Source organism: Lepidochelys kempii, chromosome 28 (assembly GCF_965140285.1).
Source record: "Lepidochelys kempii isolate rLepKem1 chromosome 28, rLepKem1.hap1, whole genome shotgun sequence".
In the NCBI taxonomy this organism is placed as follows: Eukaryota; Metazoa; Chordata; order Testudines; family Cheloniidae; genus Lepidochelys; species Lepidochelys kempii.
This window is the reverse complement of record NC_136407.1, coordinates 3143757-3163702: the sequence shown is the minus strand read 5'-3', so window position 1 is coordinate 3163702 and position 19946 is coordinate 3143757. Positions and strand designations below refer to the sequence as shown.

At 45.1% G+C, this 19946-nt stretch overlaps 1 protein-coding gene across 1 annotated transcript; it reads left to right on the top strand.

The window, feature by feature from the left end:
• Positions 1–166: 166 nt before the first annotated feature.
• Positions 167–18164, top strand: NUBP1 (NUBP iron-sulfur cluster assembly factor 1, cytosolic). Its single transcript, XM_073326727.2, has 11 exons — positions 167–431; positions 534–638; positions 4128–4261; positions 7324–7392; positions 8893–8925; positions 9728–9818; positions 11798–11952; positions 14650–14760; positions 16316–16418; positions 17295–17378; positions 17993–18164. The coding sequence occupies exons 1-11, from the start codon at positions 392–394 to the stop codon at positions 18055–18057; spliced, it is 990 nt and encodes a 329-aa protein (XP_073182828.1). The 5' UTR covers positions 167–391; the 3' UTR covers positions 18058–18164.
• The last annotated feature ends 1782 nt before the right edge of the window (positions 18165–19946 follow it).

Genomic DNA, 19946 nt, shown 5'->3' with positions numbered 1-19946 from the left:
AAAGACACACTCTGTGTGTACATGAGAGAGACACCCCCCCCCCCCGTGGGTGTCAGAGAGAGAGAGACGAGCATTGCCCCTTTAAGACGAGGGCCCCACTCTCAGGACTTGCCCTTTTCAGTAGGTCAGGCAGTTGAGACAGCAGTCGCGCCCGGTACGGGAGTGGGGGAGGGGGACACCCTGACGTCAGCCCCCCCGACAGCGAGCAGGAGGCTCCGGGGAGCAGCAGGGGGCGGCTCCCCGGCCAGCAGCGGCCCAACCACGTGACAGGGGAACGTCGCGCGACCCTCCAGCCGCACGTTCTCTGGCGGCTCGGCGACGTCACAACGGTCCCCGCGAGGCGCCCGCGCCCCCGCCCCCACCCCGGAAGCGGCGCGGCGGCGGCTGAGCGATGGCGGAGGCCGAGCCCGGGGCCGCGCCGCTGCCGCACGGTGAGGGGGGCTGGGCGCGCCGGCCGGCGGGGGGTGTCTCGGCGGCGGCGTCTCGGCTCCCCTGACCCGGGCCCCCGCCCGCTCTCTCGCCTTCCCTTGCAGGCTGCCCCGGCACCAGCAGCGTCCAAGCCGGCAAAACCGCCGCCTGCCAGGGCTGCCCCAACCAGCGGCTGTGCGCCGCCGGCGGCCCCGCCGCCTCGGACCCCGGTGAGCCGCGCGGGGGGTCCGGGGAGCGCGTGGAGCGTGTCTCTGGGGGAGGAGGGGGGTGGGGTGCATGGGGGAGGGGTAGCTATTGGGGGGTCCGGGGAGCGCATTGAGCGTGTCTCTGGGGGAGGAGGGGGGTGGGGTGCATGGGGGAGGGGTAGCTATTGGGGGTGTCTGGGGAGCGCGTGGAGCGTGTCTCTGGGGGAGGAGGGGGGTGGGGTGCATGGGGGCGGGGTAGCTATTGGGGGGTCCGGGGAGCGCGTGGAGCGTGTCTCTGGGGGAGGAGGGGGGTGGGGTGCATGGGGGAGGGGTAGCTATTGGGGGGTCTGGGGAGCGCGTGGAGCGTGTCTCTGGGGGAGGAGGGGGGTGGGGTGCATGGGGGAGGGGTAGCTATTGGGGGGTCTGGGGAGCGCATTGAGCGTGTCTCTGGGGGAGGAGGGGGGTGGGGTGCATGGGGGAGGAGGGGGGTGGGGTGCATGGGGGAGGGGTAGCTATTGGGGGGTCTGGGGAGCGCGTGGAGCGTGTCTCTGGGGGAGGAGGGGGGTGGGGTGCATGGGGGAGGGGTAGCTATTGGGCGGTCTGGGGAGCGCGTGGATCGTGTCTCTGGGGGAGGAGGGGGGTGGGGCGAATGGGGGAGGGGTAGCTATTGGGGGGTCCGGGGAGCGCGTGGAGCGTGTCTCTGGGGGAGGAGGGGGGTGGGGTGCATGGGGGAGGGGTAGCTATTGGGGGGTCCGGGGAGCGCGTGGAGCGTGTCTCTGGGGGAGGAGGGGGGTGGGGTGCATGGGGGAGGGGTAGCTATTGGGGGTTCTGGGGAGCGCGTGGAGTGTGTCTCTGGGGGAGGAGGGGGGTGGGGTGCATGGGGGAGGGGTAGCTATTGGGGGGGTCTGGGGAGCGCGTGGAGCGTGTCTCTGGGGGAGGAGGGGGGTGGGGTGCATGGGGGAGGGGTAGCTATTGGGGGGTCTGGGGAGCGCGTGGAGCGTGTCTCTGGGGGAGGAGGGGGGTGGGGTGCATGGGGGAGGGGTAGCTATTGGGGGTCTGGGGAGTGCATGGAGCGTGTCTCTGGGGGAGGAGGGGGGGTGGGGTGCATGGGGGAGGGGTAGCTATTGGGGGGGTCCGGGGAGCGCGTGGAGCGTGTCTCTGGGGGAGGAGGGGGGTGGGGCGAATGGGGGAGGGGTAGCTATTGGGGGGTCCGGGGAGCGCGTGGAGCGTGTCTCTGGGGGAGGAGGGGGGTGGGGCGAATGGGGGAGGGGTAGCTATTGGGGGGTCTGGGGAGCGCGTGGAGCGTGTCTCTGGGGGAGGAGGGGGGTGGGGTGCATGGGGGAAGGGGTAGCTATTGGGGGGTCTGGGGAGCGCGTGGAGCGTGTCTCTGGGGGAGGAGGGGGGTGGGGTGCATGGGGAAGGGGTAGCTATTGGGGGGTCTGGGGAGCGCGTGGAGCGTGTCTCTGGGGGAGGAGGGGGGGTGGGGTGCATGGGGGAGGGGTAGCTATTGGGGGGGTCTGGGGAGCGCGTGGAGCGTGTCTCTGGGGGAGGAGGGGGGTGGGGTGAATGGGGGAGGGGGTAGCTATTGGGGGGGTCCGGGGAGCGCGTGGAGCGTGTCTCTGGGGGAGGAGACTCTGAGATAGCGCGTGGGTAGCTATTGGGGGGTCCGGGGAGCGCATTGAGCGTGTCTCTGGGGGAAGAGGGGGGTGGGGTGCATGGGGGAGGGGTAGCTATTGGGGGTTCTGGGGAGCGCGTGGAGCGTGTCTCTGGGGAAGAGGGGGGTGGGGTGCATGGGGGAGGGGTAGCTATTGGGGGTTCTGGGGAGCGTGGAGCGTGTCTCTGGGGAGGAGGGGGGTGGGGTGCATGGGGAGGGGTAGCTATTGGGGGGTCCGGGGAGCGCGTGGAGCGTGTCTCTGGGGGAGGAGGGGGGTGGGGTGTATGGGGAGGGGTAGCTTATTGGGGGGGTCGGGGGAGGCGCGTGGAGCGTGTCTCTGGGGAGGAGGGGGGTGGGTGCATGGGGGCGGGGTAGCTATTGGGGGGTCTGGGGAGCGCGTGGAGCGTGTCTCTGGGGAGGAGGGGGGTGGGGTGCATGGGGGAGGGGTAGCTATTGGGGGGTCTGGGGAGCGCGTGGAGCGGTGTCTCTGGGGGGAGGAGGGGGGTGGGGTGCATGGGGGGAGGGGTAGCTATTGGGGGGTCCGGGGAGCGCGTGGAGCGTGTCTCTGGGGGAGGAGGGGGGTGGGGTGCATGGGGGAGGGGTAGCTATTGGGGGGTCTGGGGGAGCGCGTGGAGCGTGTCTCTGGGGGAGGAGGGGGGTGGGGTGCATGGGGGAGGGGTAGCTATTGGGGGGTCTGGGGAGCGCGTGGAGCGTGTCTCTGGGGGAGGAGGGGGGTGGGGTGCATGGGGAGGGGTAGCTATTGGGGGTTCTGGGGAGCGCGTGGAGCGTGTCTCTGGGGGAGGGGTAGCTATTGGGGGGTCTGGGGAGCGCGTGGAGCGTGTCTCTGGGGGAGGAGGGGGTGGGGCGAATGGGGGAGGGGTAGCTATTGGGGGGTCTGGGGAGCGCGTGGAGCGTGTCTCTGGGGGAGGAGGGGGGTGGGGCGGCATGGGGGAGGGGTAGCTATTGGGGGGTCGGGGAGCGCGTGGAGCGTGTCTCTGGGGAGGAGGGGGGTGGGGCGAATGGGGGAGGGGTAGCTATTGGGGGGTCTGGGGAGCGCGTGGAGCGTGTCTCTGGGGGAGGAGGGGGGTGGGGTGAATGGGGGAGGGGTAGCTATTGGGGGGTCTGGGGAGCGCGTGGAGCGTGTCTCTGGGGGAGGAGGGGGGTGGGGTGCATGGGGGAGGGGTAGCTATTGGGGGGTCGGGGAGCGCGTGGAGCGTGTCTCTGGGGAGGAGGGGGGTGGGGTGCATGGGGGAGGGGGTAGCTATTGGGGGGTCCGGGGAGCGCGTGGAGCGTGTCTCTTGGGGGGAGGAAGGGGGTGGGGCGAATGGGGGAGGGGTAGCTATTGGGGGGGTCTGGGGAGCGCATTGAGCATATCTCTTGGGGAGGAGGGGGTGGGGTGCATGGGGAGAGGAGGGAAGGGGTAGCTATTGGGATGTCTGGGGAGCGCGTTGAGCGTGTCTCTTGGGGGAGGGGTAGCTATTGGGGGGGTCTGGGGAGCGCATTGAGCGTGTCTCTTGGGGGAAGAGGGGGGTGGGGTCAATGGGGGAGGGGTAGCTATTGGGGGGGGTCTGGGGAGCGCATGGAGCGTGTCTCTTGGGGGAGGAGGGGGGGTGGGGTGAATGGGGAGTGGAGGGGAGGGGTAGCTATTGGTGGTGTCTGGAGAGCGCATTGAGCATGCCCCTCAGGGGAGGGGGTGGGGTGCATGGGGAGGCAACAGCGGGTGGTGAATGGGGAGAAGAATCGAAACAGGCCCGCAGCCCTTTCAGGTGGCGGGGGGCCTAGGCTGAGTCTGAGGGTTCCTGGTGTGCTGTCCCTTATGCTCGTGGCGCAAACTCTTGGGAACGCCTTTGACTTTGCAGCTATAGAAGAAATAAAGGAGAAAATGAAAATTGTGAAGCACAAAATCCTAGTTTTGTCTGGGAAAGGAGGAGTCGGCAAGAGCACTTTCAGCGCCCACTTGGCTCATGGCTTAGCTGAGGACGAGACTAAACAGGTGAGAAACCCCTCTCCTATACGTCTTTGTATGGCTGTACAGAGACTACAGCTTGGGGTAAAAATATAGACAGGAATATCGGATTGAAACTTCATTTTAACACGTCGAAGGTGGTAGGAGAAGAGACTACATCACTTTTTTTTAGAATAATGCTAAAAATTATATACCAGACTTTTGTTACTTATCAGACATCCTAAAACTAGAGTTACAGATGGTTCTTATGGTATTGTACTTGATTTTCATTACTGTTGTCAAAGTCCAGTAGCTTGGTGGTTAGTACATGAATAAAAGAAATGTTCTAGATTTATCTTGCACATACCTGGGCACTGTGGGGAGAAGGTAAACGTAGCTCAGGCATGTGGTTGTCTTAGGGGTTCTGTGAGTAAGAAGGAGGCTTTATTTTGCTCCTATACCTTCCTTCCCACCCCAGAAAAGTGAAAGCTATTAACATGCATCTTTAAAAAAACAAACAAACAAACAAAAACAACCTGACATACACAGGAAAAAACCTTAAAATGTCATTGGTTGTTTCAAGTGCAGTTAAGATCACAGAAATAACTATAAAAATGGCGTGTGCCATTCTTCCCCAGTAGCTTCCATTATCAAATCTGTTAAGAGTCTTGTGCTGACTTGTAAGCTTGACTGCCAACAGACTCAATGTCAAGTTATTGTGGTGTGCAGCTCTTCTTGGCTTCCTACTTCCTCAGTTACCATAAACAATATTTTCTTAAATATGAGCTTACACATTTGTATTGTTCATACATGAGGTAGTCTAGAATGTAGCTAACTCTTCTAATGCTGTCTGGATTCTCCAATACCGATAACAGTAAAAAGTTGTCTTTGTCAGTATGCACAAAGAGAGATTTTCTGCAACACATAGAGCAAATAGGTTCAGTAACAACATCTTGAACATGTGTGCTATGTGCTTAGTACTGATAGAATTTTATTTTTATGAACTTTTTTTTCTAAAATCTCTCTCAATAGGCTTGCAGTTAATGCTATGAAATCCGCTTCTGTTTTTCAGGAAAGAACTTTCCTTTAATTAATAGCTTTTAAATTGTTTTCCATGCTTGTAAGTTTCCACATGCAGTATTACTTCATTCAGAAAGACAAATCTTTCACAAACACTTCATATTGTAATCAACTCTCATTTTCCTTTCCCTTGATGTGGCACAACTGATATTTATATGGAACAGGTTTCTACAGAATATTGTTTGACATATACAATCAGTGTTTCAGGCATGTTAAAGAAATAAAAAAAACTAGAAATAAGTTACTTTATTTTCTGACACATTATACATTAGACAAATCACAATGTGTAATAACTAAGTGAAATATTTTCGTATGCTGCTTGCCTGTTGGCAAGTGAAATCTGTGACTGTGGACAGTTTGGCCTTTGTGCTACTAAATAAGTTAGTTCAGTCTGCACTTTCCCAATGTAAATTAAATTACTTGTCTCTGACGTTGCCTCCGTGCAAGTAAAACTAGGTTTGCTGAGGCCTGACAAGGTGAGTCTTCATAAGCAACAGTATAAATTCGGAACATTGGTAATTTTCCCCCTAAGAAAATGCACTAAAAGTTATTAGATCTTCTTTTCAACCATACAGTGCAGTTGCTTAAAATTTTATTTGGTTCATATGCTTTCACTATCAGCCATTGATGGTTGCATTCTAATTACATCTGATAGCTGCTTTCAACTACCTGAAAGGGGGTTCCAAAGAGGATGGATCTAGACTGTTCACAGTAGTAGCAGATGACAGAATGAGGAGTAACGGTCTCAAGTTGCAGTGGGGGAGGTTTAGGTTGGATATTAGGAAAAACTTTTTCACTAGGAGGGTGGTGAAACACTGGAATGCGTTACCTAGGGAGGTGGTGGAATCTCCTTCCTTAGAAGTTTTTAAGGTCAGGCTCGACAAAGCCCTGGCTGGGATGATTTAGTTGGGGATTGGTCCTGCTTTGAGCAGAGGGTTGGACTAGATACCTCCTGAGGTCCCTTCCAACCCTGATATTCTGTGATTCTATGATTGTCAGTTTGAAGGTAGTCTGTGCAGTTTGTAGTATTATCCAGTAATTTCTGATACTCAAGATTACATGCGTGGGCAGTGCCATCTAGGTTCTAAACCTTTTTATAAATCCACCACTCTGTTACTGAGACATTAAATACATACACAAATACAGAAACTGTTTCTGTATAATTTATATACCAGTCACTAGAGGGAGCGTGAGTTACGCCCAGGTCGCAGAGCTGTGTTACCATACATAAAGATCAACAGGAATTGTGTGAAGATCATGTTACATTTGTGCCTCTTAAGCGAGAGGGGTTGAGGGTGGGGAGGAGCTGGGGTGGAATTTGTTAGATGTAAATGATTAAAACAGACAAAGACAGGATTTCAAACTTCTGGGAGGATACTACCAATCATTTTGTTATTCAGTACCTCTTTTAAGGTGGCTATATAGCCCTTTTGATTAAGCAATATAGTCTTTGTAGGCAAACTAAGAATAAAATTGAAGGATTAATGCTCAGTCTAGAGAGGGGCTCTTAGTGAAATTCTTGGATGGTGAAAGTTAGATGTAATTGCATATGCAACCTGTTTTGGCTCACTAGCTGGCCAACCTGTTATAGAACATTTGTTCTCAGCTATTCTACAGCTCTACATTCATGTGGGCTATGGAGTTTGTAACTTCCATCACTTGCTTAGAAGGCAGGTGGCATTTGGTGCAAGAACTGAGTGTGCTCAGCAGCTATAAAGCTCTGAGAGCTGGTGGGTACTAGCTCTGTGCCCAAATGCAACTTAGTGTCCCTTTAAAGAATCAAAATACATGTGCTTAGAAGTCTTTCTGGTTGGTTTGTGAGGTTTTTAACTGGATTGCAGGGGGTATGTCTTTTTTGGAGGGAATACTGCAATAGACTAAACGTGAGAATGGCTAGTGTCAGAATGCTTCATTTCCCATTACTAATCTAAGCTAAACACTCTCCAAATTTCAGTTCATTTTAGTGTTTGCTTCTAATTTATATCATGTAAACAACCGTGTGCACTTATTTCTAACTTTTTTTTTCTTAGGTTGCTCTGCTGGACATAGATATTTGTGGACCATCAATCCCTAAAATAATGGGTATAGAGGGAGAACAGGTATGATTGTTTTTGTTTTAAAAACAGTAAGAGCAACTTGTCTCAAGTGGCCTAATAGGTTATTTATTGGGCACTCTGCTTGACTTAATTTGCTTTTTTGTATATTTAGGGCTTGTTTAAGAATAACTTCTTGGGGAATTTTTTTCAGAGTAACAGCCGTGTTAGTCTGTATTCGCAAAAAGAAAAGGAGTACTTGTGGCACCTTAGAGACTAACCAATTTATTTGAGCATGAGCTTTCGTGAGCTACAGCTCACTTCATCGGATGCATACCGTGGAAACTGCAGCAGACTTTATATACATACAGAGAATATGAAACAATACCTCCTCCCACCCCACTGTCCTGCTGGTAATAGCTTATCTAAAGTGATCATCAAGTTGGGCCATTTCCAGCACAAATCCAGGTTTTCTCACCCTCCACCCCCCCCCCCCCCACAAATTCACTCTCCTGCTGGTGATAGCCCATCCAAAGTGACCACTCTCCCTACAATGTGCATGATAATCAAGGTGGGCCATGTCCAGCACAAATCCAGGTTTTCTCACACCCCCATGCTTACATAATAAAAAGCAAGCTGAGCCCCTTCAAATTCAGTACAGTTTGGCTAGCTTGTACAAGTAAGTTGCACGTTTCAAGTAAACAGTTAATGCCAGGATAACACAACATAAAATAAACTTTATTGCTTTTGAAGACTATAATACTGCACAATCATCACTTTGTACAAAATTCTGAACTTTTAGTGATCTGCAGCCTTATTATAGCTCTGCTTTTCAATTTGAGATGTAGAGGCACATACCGTGTGTTGGTACTAATCATGTACACCATTGGTGTTAGCAAGGTTCACCTTTGTTAAAGACTAGCTAACTGGCATAGGAGAAAGATACTTAACATTCTGAACAGGGAATGTACTTTTAAACATTGCTTATAGGTTATGGTAGGTACTGTTTGTATTAGAAGGATATTTGAACCGCCTTTGCCATGTGATTAGCAGCCTCTAAGACATTTATATATGATTAGGCTGACATATTAATAGGAAAGTAATGCCATTGACATAAGGAAGTATTATCTTGTGTTTCTCTGGAGTTGGTTTCCAGTCCCCGTTCTGGTTTTGTACTACGTAGCAAACTTTTAGCAGGTATCCCCGTACTTACAGGCAGTGGCTAGCAGCATCTGACTCTTTCTTTCCTTCAAATATTTCTCAGAGTGGTGTCCTTCAGGGTTAACTTTTCTGCAGCAAGGGAATGAGGGCTATATTGCAAATTGTTAGGCAGCATGTTTGCTGCAACAGCCATTTGATCAACATCAACAGAATTCGTTGTTTGCTGCCTAATTCAGTGACTCTGCCTTTTTGCAGTTTCTTATATGGCCATTTGACTCTTTCAATACAGTTAGCATATTTCTTGGCATCTGGTTTGAAATGTATCATTACAGTGTAGCTTATATTTTACATACATTGTGTATATACTGCATATATGGGTTTTTAAAACATTGCTTTTATCCTCAGGTTCACCAGAGTGGTTCTGGATGGTCTCCGGTGGTAAGTTAGTGAGGTTTTTTTCTTTTCTGTTTTAAAAAAGAAAACCGTTTAGGGGGGCCTATTCCAGAGAGAAACTAGAACTATTTTCTCCCTCCTACCCACTCTTTTTTTTCCATATACGGAAGTCCTGCTTCTTAAAGATGCACTACAGGTTAAACAGCATAGCTTTAAAAAAAATTCCTTCTGTTACTAACATCACAGTGGGTTATTATAATTGAACATTTTAAAACAAAGTAAAGTTTCGCCTTTTCAGCTGTTTCCCTTTGCACTTATTTTGGTTTGGACAATGAAAATAGACTAGTCAGTTTCAGTTATTTTTGGTTCTCCTGCACTTGCACAATACTTCACTTCCAGTTATAACAACACTGCAGATAATTAAATCCCAAGGAATAACAGAGGTGATGTTCTTAACAAAATGCATGGAAATATTTCAGATTTTGTTCAAATTTTTGTACATGCCACCACACAAATATTTTTCTGATGCTGAGAGAGAAAGGGAAGTCATTTTCGCCACATGCCTTCTCAGTAGTGATTCTGTGAAGAGTTATTGCAGTAATTGGCATTATCAGTTTGTAAAAGGCTCTTTAAAATGTGACTATAGTCAGATTACTGACTGTTGTACAGAAATCATGCAGCCTTTGACTGATGGAAGAAAAGTAAGGACACTTCATTTTTTCAAACATCCATTTTCTTTAAACTATGTTTTGATCCATTAAAATCTTTTTAAGAACTGGTAAGGATATTATTTTGGTAAGTAAATTTCTTTCTGGGCTTTTTTAATAGTATGCTTTCTCTTTTCTAGTATGTTGAAGAAAACTTGTGTGTCATGTCTGTGGGGTTCTTGCTCAGTGGTCCTGATGATGCTGTTATCTGGAGAGGACCCAAAAAAAATGGTCTGTATCTCAAGTATTTTCACTGTTGTTGATTATTGCAATTTAGACAGTGCTTCCTTTTTCCATATAAAACTTTGTTTGTTGGCAAAGCCGTTATTCTTAACCATCCTAGAGTGAAAGGAAATGCTATCGTATATTGAACTGAGCTCTGTAACATAATCAGAACAACTTAGTTTAGACTGGTTAGATGGAAACTAAGGAGTCTATATTTGATATATTGCATGCATACTACTGATTAACATGTACATTTGATACTTTTTTCACACTTGGGCAGAATTTATATCTATAGTTTATTGCCCTGTGTTAACACGGGTCTGTTGAACTTTCTAAATAGGCATGAATATTGTTCATGTTTTAAAAAAGATTCTTAAATTGATTGCATATCTGAAAGAAACCTCAATATTCAACATCATAATTTCCAAGTTACCTGATGTTCAGGGTTTTTTTTTTTTTTTGTAAATGAATGTAGGTAGCAAAACTGTCTTATCTGGTTGTTAATTCAACCTTTTAAATGTATACTGTTTGTTTTACTATCCTTTTGTGCATAAAAGAAGACTGGAAGTAGACTATTTGGTTATGGAAATAGACAATAATATTCTTTTGAGCCAGTTTTGCTGATGAATTTATGTAATAAAACGGCTTATTCTTTTTTCAGACCTTAACGTGTGATTTCCATGTTACTGTAGATTTTAAATTACTTAGTTTTAGCCCTTTCGGTCCCTCATCCCATTGCTTTCTGCTTAAATTTTCTGAAATAGAATGTACCTAACTTTTTATTGATAACACTCAATTCTAGTTTGACAGTGCATATGTTAAAATATAGAGAAATTTGAGTAGAATGCTCTGGAAGTAGAACTTAAGGTGCAGATCTTTCTGAAACAGTGATTCTGTACTGATATTGTAAGGATCCAGGATTGTTTATCCAAAATCTTCAATATTTAAAATGATCAGCTGAAAAGACAGGATCTGAGAGTAAAACTGAATTCTTTACTTTATAGCGACAGGTTTCAGAGTAGCAGCCGTGTTAGTCTGTATTCGCAAAAAGAAAAGGAGGACTTGTGGCACCTTAGACTCACAAATTTATTTGAGCATAAGCTTTCGTGAGCTGCAGCTCATGTCATCGGATGCATTCAGTGGAAAATACAGTGGGGAGATTTATATACACAGAGAACATGAAACAATGGGTGTTACCATACACACTGTAATGAGAGTGATCAGGTAAGGTGAGCTATTACCATCAGGAGAGCGGGGGGGAAAAGCTCTCATCACTTTCGTTACATTCTGATCACTCTGGTTACAGTGTGTACGGTAACACCCATTGTTTCATGTTCTCTGTGTATATAAATCTACCCACTGTATTTTCCACTGAATGCATCCGATGAAGTGAGCTGCAGCTCACAAAAGCTTATGCTCCAAATAAATTTGTTAGTCTCTAAGGTGCCACAAGTCCTCCTGTTCTTTTTACTTTATAGCATCGCTATCAGTAATGAAACTTCTGACAGCAAAAATTATGGCTTCAATGACCTCTTTTATTGCTTGCCATAGATGGAGTTTTACAGATGTAACTGATTGGAACTTGCTAAATAATTCTGATACATGTGAAGTAATAGAATCCATCTCACTCATCTGTGTTGGCTCTGCACTGTTCTGTTAACAGGAGTAAAAATATACATTTGCTGAAGTCAGACAGAGAGCAGATATTTTCAGTGAGAAGGTGCCATTTTACATACTCTCCTTGCAAAATAGACCCATGCTTTGAGTGTGGCTGCAGTCATATTTTGGGTAATCTTTTAGCACAGAATAGATTCTCAAAGTGCCTTTCAGACTTTTTGAACAACAGACCAAATTCTGACTGTCTCACTCAAGCTTTTTGCCCCTTTAAGTTTATGCTGGAGATTGAGGAAACTGCACACTTGCTATTTTCTAGCTTGTATGTTTCTAAATTTCAAATTTGTTGTTCATCTTGCATCTGTTTTTAGGAATGATCAAACAATTCCTTCGTGATGTGGATTGGGGTGAAATTGACTACCTTATTGTGGATACACCTCCAGGTACTTCAGATGAACATTTATCTATTGTGCAGTATCTAAGTTCCTCACACATAGATGGAGCAGTTATAATCACTACTCCTCAGGTAAGAGAAGTTCTGCTACAAATGTTAAATCAAATCTTTGCTTTGGAACACTTATTAACTTTACAGAAATGACCTCGTCAATCAACTATAGCATGTAGGCACAAAGGAATGTCTCTCCATGGAAGGAGATGATTTAAGTCTGCCAATTGGCTTCAGAATCTTCTTCCTGCCATTTGTGACCCATGCCCAGCATGATCCATTCATCACAACCAAATTATTGGATGCTGATCCGTAGAGATCAGATAATTTTCTCATTCAAATGACACTATGTGGAACTTGTTTACAGCTCTATGGCATGTTGGAGACTTCCTGAAGGCAAAGGACTGTGAACTTGCAATACTGTAGACTTACAGATGGTGCTAGGAGGGAAGTAAGGAATGATGATAATAGACAGCAAGAAGATACTAGCGATGTTGGGGTGGGGGGAATCATGGTGAGCTTTTATTGATTGATTGATTTACGGACAGTAGAACCTCTGGGTTAGTATACTTTTCCTTCTTAGGATATGTATAGTGGGGGGGGGGGGTTGGGGCGGGAGAGGGCTTTTTGTTTCAAGTCAGGTACCAGTGCTGAGATTAGTGGCAGAAGTCTAGCTAAATCAGAGGTACGTTCTCAGTGGGCAGTTTGAAGGAGGGGGAGAAGAGGCCAATTATGCAGGAAGAGGCACAGTTTTCCAGGAGTAGGATCAACAAGAAAATGTCCAAAGGCACAAGTGGCAGGAAACAAGTGGAACATTAAGTAGGGAGTAGTGAGCAGAATGCAAGGGACGTGTAGGAGGAAGTGGAAGGAAATGAGGTCAAACATGGTTTTAGTAAAGGGAAATCATGCCTCACCAATCTACTATAATTCTTTGAGGGGGTTAACAAGCATCCAAGGGGATCCAGTGGATATAGTGTTCTTAGATTTTCAGAAAACCCTTGACAGGTCCCTCACCAAAGGCTCTTATGCAAAGTAAGCAGCCACGGGATAAGAGAGAAGGTGCTTTCATGGATTGGTAACTGGTTAAAAGGTAGGAAACAAAGGGTAGTATAAATGGTCAATTTTCAGAATGGAGAGAGGTAAATAGTGGTGTCCCCCAGGGGTCTGTACTGGGACCAGTCCTATTCAACATGTTCATAAATGATCTGGAAAAAGGGGTAAACAGTGAGGTGGCAAAATTTGCAGATGATACAAAATTACTCAAGGTAGTTAAGACCCAGGCAGACTGTGAAGAGCTATAAAGGGATCTCTCAAAACTGGGTGACTGGGCAGCAAAATGGCAGATGAAATTGAATGTTGATAAATGCAAAGTAATGCACATAGGGAAGCATAATCTCAACTATACATCAAAAATGATGAGATCTGAATGAGCTGTTACCACTCAAGAAAGAGATCTTGGGGTCATTGTGGATCGTTCTCTGAAAACATCCACTCAATGTGCAGCAGCTGTCAAAAAGGCAAACTGAATGCTGGGAATAATTAAGAAGGGGATAGAAAATAGGACAGAAAATATCATGTTGCCTCTATATAAATCCATGGGACGCCCACATCTTGAATACTGTGTGCAGATGTGGTCGCCCCATCTCAAAAACGATATATGGGAATTGGAAAAGGTTCAGAAAAGGGCATCAAAAATGATTAGGGGAATGGAACAGCTTCCGTATGAGGAGAGATTAATAAGACTGGGACTTTTCAGCTTGGAAAAGAGACGGCTAAGGGGAGATGATAGAGCTCTGTAAAATCATGACTGGTGTGGAGAAAGTAGATAAGGAAGTGTTGTTTACTACTACTCATAACACAAGAACTAGGGGTCACCAAATGAAATTAATAGGCAGCAGGTTTAAAACAAATAAAAGGAAGTATTCTTTCACACAACACACAGTCAACCTGTGGAACTCCTTGCCAGAGGATGTTAAGGTGAAGACCATAACAGGGTTCAAAAAAGAACTAGATAAATTCATGGAGGCTAGGTCTATCAATGGATATTAACCAGGATGGGCAGGGGTGGTGTCCCTAGCCTGTTTGCCAGAAGCTGGGAATGAGTGACAGGGGATGGATCTCTGTTCTGTTGATACCCTCTGGGGCACCTGGCACTGGCCACTGTTAGAAGACAGGATACTGGACTAGATGGACCTTTGGTCTGATCCAGTAGGGCCATTCCTATGTTATGTAGGCATGTTTATGAGAAGGGTGAGGGTTAGGGAGTGGTGTTAGAATTGATCTTGGAAAGAGTGAGTAAACCTGTTCCTGCACATCTTCCTCAACACCTTCACCAGATTAGTTTTTTGATGTCTTTCTGTAAACTAACAGTAGATGCAAAAGTAATATTCGCATAATCCGTTCTATTTAAAGAATACTTTTCACTGAAGATATGACATTAATGCAGGCGATATGCATAAAGATGGTTGAACCCATGCCAGAATTGTTGGACAGATTTAAAGGTGTTGGAAGCTAAATTGGTTGAATAAAGATCTAAATAGCTTGATCATCTTTGGTCAGTCTCAAGACAGAAGATACCTTAATTGAGTAAACCAGATAATAGGTTATTTGTTTAATCTGCTGGTGGAAAACATGCTCAGAATGTGAAGAGAAGTCAGCAAGATTGTAACAGTTGCTTGAAAGATTTCTGTGCTAGGTAAGTTTGCTTTGTAGGAAAAACCCATAGATCGAAAAAGTCCAGTGTATGTGGACTGACAAAATAACACTTGCTTTTGATAGGAAATATCACTTCAGGATGTTCGAAAGGAGATCAACTTTTGTCATAAGGTGAAACTGCCAATCATAGGTGTTGTTGAAAATATGAGTGGCTTTGTATGCCCAAAATGTAAGGTAAGACTATCTAAAACTTATTGCTAATATTTTCACTCGTCTTAATATACGCAGTCCAAATGTATGTATGTTTTGTGGTGACCATGAGGGAAGGGAAAGGATTTACTTATCATGGCACAAACTTGCTTGATCTCCTGAATTAAAAAAAAAAATCCTGTTTCTGTTGGTGGAAACAGTATCAAGCTCTTTTATACAGGAACTGTCGTCCTTAAATAGTTACGAAAGGTGCATTCCTGAGGCCAAGGATTAGTTTTGTAGGTTCTTTTAGGAGCCAGAACATTGGATAACAATGGAGGCTTCAGCTACACAGCAGGATGCTACGTTGTTAGACATCTATATTTGAATAATAGACCTACTTTAAGACCTGTAAAAAGAGGAGGAGTACTTGTGGCAGTGTTTAACAACTCTGTCTTAAATGCTCCTATTAAGAGGAGCCACTGGCTGGCATCGCTGAATCGCTGATGTGGGATGTTGCAGCTCCTGTGAGGTAGGAAACTTCTGAAGTGCTGTGTGTTCAAGAACTACGGCAGCCTGCCTTCTTGTTTAGTTTGTATGCAAACATTGAGGTGTTTCTAACAGTTTACTAACAGTTTCCTTTAGATGCTGAACTCCTGACCCCCCTGTTACATAAGTGAGCTACACATGTTGCTTTTGCTTCAGAACTTTCCTGGCATTTTCAACACGTGAAAGTACAAACTGGGAGCATTATGGAATGGGGGGTTGCTACACTGTGTACCGTAATCATTTTCTAGAAACAGTCCCATGCTGGATTGTATGTGCCAGTCATGATAAACGTGGAGTCTGAGGATTGGGCTAGGATGGGAACAAGATGACAAATTACATGTTACTAACTCAGAGAGAGAACTAAAGGATGGTAACGACCATCCAAACATGCAGACTAATGCACGATCAGCTTGTCTTAGGAATGTGGGTCCATGGGTTTCAGGTGAGTTCCTTGGCATCAACCTGTTACCCATTTGAACACATCCTCAAAGCAGTATGAGTTCTTGGAAAAGTCAGACATAATTGTCAGTCTCTGCTTACGAGTCCGAGGTCTTGGAAAGAATTAGGTTTCCGCAGGTCAGCATTAAAGAATATTGACAGCTTTTGTCTGGCCACACTGTCTGCTTTCAAATCCCTCGCTCTTGTAAATTTAAATTCTAACCCACAGTTTTAAAATTAGGATTGTGTATATACCACAATAAATGTCTTGGAGGAATAGTAACGTACACTAGAAGAATAGAGGACAAATGTATTAGAAATGGTACTTGTGATTTATATTTGCCCCTACAATGCTCTTAATGGGCAGAAATGATTTGTGTGAAAGCTTAGGTCAAATGTTTTAATGGTGTAGAACTCCAACGTGCAGCGATAGTATGCCAGGAAACTACCATACATAGCCATCAGAAGCCCACAATGTGGGGCTGTTTTAACTGGGATTTCAGTTAGTGATGTTTTGAAAATACCGCTAAAAAAAACTGAAGAACTGTAGTTCTCAAAATGATCTTTTGTGGAGATGTCTTGTAATACTAGTTCTTTTTTTTTAACATTACAGATTGAATCTCAAATCTTTCCTCCAACAACTGGAGGAGCAGAGAAGATGTGCCAAAATTTAAATATTTCTCTCCTGGGGAAAGTGCCTCTAGAGCCTCAAATAGGTAAGCTTGGCAAATTACATAATAATAAACAGCAACACTGTGCTTGCCATTACTTCAGGGTCATTTTTGGCATATCAACTAAGGTTTAGATTTATTCACTGCGATAAACAGTGTCCAATAGTTGACTTTTTTAGAATGAAAATTCCTGTAAATACAGTTTGTGGAACGGTGATAATATGGTTTGGTCTGAAATGAGTAAAATGATGAGAGAACTTCCTGCTTAGGTTTAAATAGTAATCATGTCAGCTGTTCACCTTTAGTAACATGATTCATCTTGTGTGTGCCATTTTTTTGAAAAACTGCTCACTTACTGTTGCATACTGGATGTAACCATACCACAAGGAAGAATAAAATCTTGTAACATCAAGTTTTGATACAGTTAGAGTTTCTATAACAACTGAAAAAATGCTAGTTGTATGAATTTAGTTAGGTTTTTTCCAGTGGATAATTACATATACTAAAAGAAAAGAGCTAGTATGTAAAATACCACGTTACGAGTAGATCATGTACACCAATCTACACAGTATTGGGTGTAAAGCAAGGCCATCTTGGTGCTAATTTTCCATGGAATTAAGGAATAGCATCCCGTGTAGACGGAAGGATGGTATAGACAGGACGTGTACAGAGACGTCTAAATCTAGGAAAGCCGAGGACCTCAGTCTGAAAAATGACATTGTTCTGCTACTTAGTTCTAATAGCTGTCTATAAGACAATAGCTACCATGCTTCATTCATGTGTTACCAACACAGGAAGAACATAAGCCCTTGCTTGGTTCACTGGACTGGTACAGCAATTTTGGGGAGGTAATTTTCAGGCAGGTTTTTTTTGTTTTTCTGCATCACAAGGTTTTTAGCTTATTTTTTTTTTCTTTTTTAGGGAAAAGTTGTGATGAAGGCCAATCTTTTTTCTCTGAAATACCTGAGTCCCCAGCTACTTCATCTTACAGGAATATCATCCAAAGTAAGTATGTCATGTTAAAAGGCTGATATGTGAATTACTTGTCTGAGCAATTAGTTTCTTAAACATGTTATGAAGGTGTAATTTTGGCAGAATGTACAGTATAAGAATCATGAAATCGCACCATTTGTTATCTCTTTACTTGTCTCAAGAATGACTTCATTTTATATATATATTATATTTTAAACAATTAAATTCTGTTAAAAGGATAGCTATTTAACTCCAGGTAACTAAAATAAGTGTGTCTTCTATGGCTTCTTTGACCTTCATTGAGTTCCAGCAAATACATCATGTACTCTTACTAAGAAAATAAAATAGTTCTGCTAATTTTCTACGAGCAAGCATTTCTTAAATGGAATTTGGCAGCTTACCAGTGAGTGAAGTTTTGAATATGTCACTCTGACACTTCTGGAAGAGCAAATGTACAAAATGCAGAAAGTATTCAAATAGCAGAAGAAAAATGGGTCTAAAATTCTTTAAACCATTTCAAATATAAGTGAGGGTAATATGATAGACAAAATTTTGTGACTTATGCCCACAGCAGGCAATAGATCCATGCAGTGATTGACCATACATAAAATAAATTCACTACTATCTTGTTTTTTGCCTCTTTGCAGGGATTCAAGAATATTGTGGCCTACAACACTCACAAGAAAAATTATCTATCCAAGGAATGGAATAAATGTGCAGTTAACTATAGGAAAGCAACGATTGTGTCATGAATTGATAGGCAGAATGTAAAGACTTGTACTTCTTTTCTGTATTGCAAATAAATAATTTTTAAGTTAATGTCCTTGCTTTAATTTCCTGTTCTTGTTGTGTGCGATCACCATAATATTTGAACACCAGCTAGTCCACCTGATGTCTCAAAGCTTTATTATAAGTTTATAGAAATAAGTCACTTAGTGCCTCACAGGTGAAATCTAAATGCAGTATTTTGTGATACCTGAAATCTTGTATTTGTCGTCAGTGAAATTAATCTCCAAAGATGGTCACATAGACTTTATTCAGAAACTCTTGTACATTAAATACATATTTTCACTGGAACATTTACCTGAGTCTCATTTTAAAATATTAGTACTTTCAAGCCTCCTTCATTTGGGGATTAATTGTAGTGTGCATTTCCATGCTGTGTTTCATTGGATAAAATCACCTGGGCATCTTTTTCTTTGATTAGTAGAGTTCCATATTTAGAGTACACTCAAATTTAGGATTGTCTCTTATTTTTCTTTTCCCAGACACTGATCACAAAAGAAGTGTCAGCCTAGTGGGAACAAATTACTAACCAATTTTTTTACTTAGACAAGTTAACGTTAATTTCCTTGTTTGTAATACAAGAAATTAGAGGGCAAGTGTCAAGAGAAAATTAACCGCATTTGCTTTCAAATTAAAATCAATATAAACTTGACTGTGTGGCTGCAGAACAGAATGAGTTGACTTGAGGGAGCTTGCTGCCTACTTGATTTATAGCAAGGAACTAAGTCAGTGTTCAGGCTTAATTTATTTGTAGGAGTTTAATTCACTAAGTAATAAAGTGTTGTGTTGCCAGAAATCCCTCTCAAATGAGCCTTTCCTCTTCTCTGCTCCACCCAATCTCTGATTCCAGACCCCCCTCCTTCATGCCAGAAATTATCCAGAGGGAGCAAAGAAAAAGGGGATGGGTAACTACTCTACTCTGCACTCACTCAAGAAGGATATTCTCATCCTGAGTGTTAACAAGGCTTCTCACTTGTCCAGTGGTTAAACATCCCAAACTCTGAGAAATGAGGAGCACATTCTGTAGGAGAACTGCAGTTGCCTTTTATATTACACTTCTGAAATTATGTTTCCTGATCTATATAGTATGAATATCCACAGAACTGAGTATTAGAAACACCCAGTGATCAGGAATCCTCCAAAGGTCTTTATCTTAATGACTAAAATGGCTCTAATCATTAACAAACAAACACTCTGTATTGTGACAGGGTTGGGCCAGATGGCTACAGGAGAGTGATCCTATTGGGATCCAGTTTCCACCCACCCACTGCTAAAGGACCCCCCCCCCCAGCCTAAGGGGAGGATCCATGTGATAGAAGGCAGATATATTAGCCCCAGATTAAGCAGGTACCTTTTTCCTGGATAAGATAATGGGGGCGGTTCCAGAACAATCAGGAACTTGCTGGAACCAATTAAGACAGGCAGGCTAATCAGGGCACCTGGTTTAAAAAGCACCTCACTTCCGTCAGTGAGGGGTGCACAAGGACTGGGAAGTGAGAGGGTGTGCTGCTGGAGGGCTGAGGAGTACAAACTCTATCTGGCATCAGGAGGAAGGTCCTGTGGTGAGGATAAAGAAGGTGTTGGGAGGAGGCCATGGGGAAGTAACCCAGGGAGTTGTAGCTGTCACACAGGTGTTACAAGAGACACTGTAGACAGCTGTGATCCACAGGGCCCTGGGCTGGAACCTGGAGTAGAGGGTGGGCCCGGGTTCCCCCCTTTCCCCCTCCCCTCCCCCCATATTGGGTACAAGAGGAGTTGACCTAGAATGTGAGGTCCTTGGCCTGTCCCCTGACCCACTAGGTGGATCAGCAGAGA

Coding starts and splice junctions, on each gene's coding strand:
- NUBP1 (XM_073326727.2), top strand. CDS start 392: ATGGCGGAGGCCGAGCCCGGGGCCGCGCCGCTGCCGCACG. Junction 7,393..8,892: donor TGGGTATAGAGGGAGAACAG/GTATGATTGTTT, acceptor TTTTATCCTCAG/GTTCACCAGAGTGGTTCTGG. Junction 14,761..16,315: donor TTGTATGCCCAAAATGTAAG/GTAAGACTATCT, acceptor TTAACATTACAG/ATTGAATCTCAAATCTTTCC.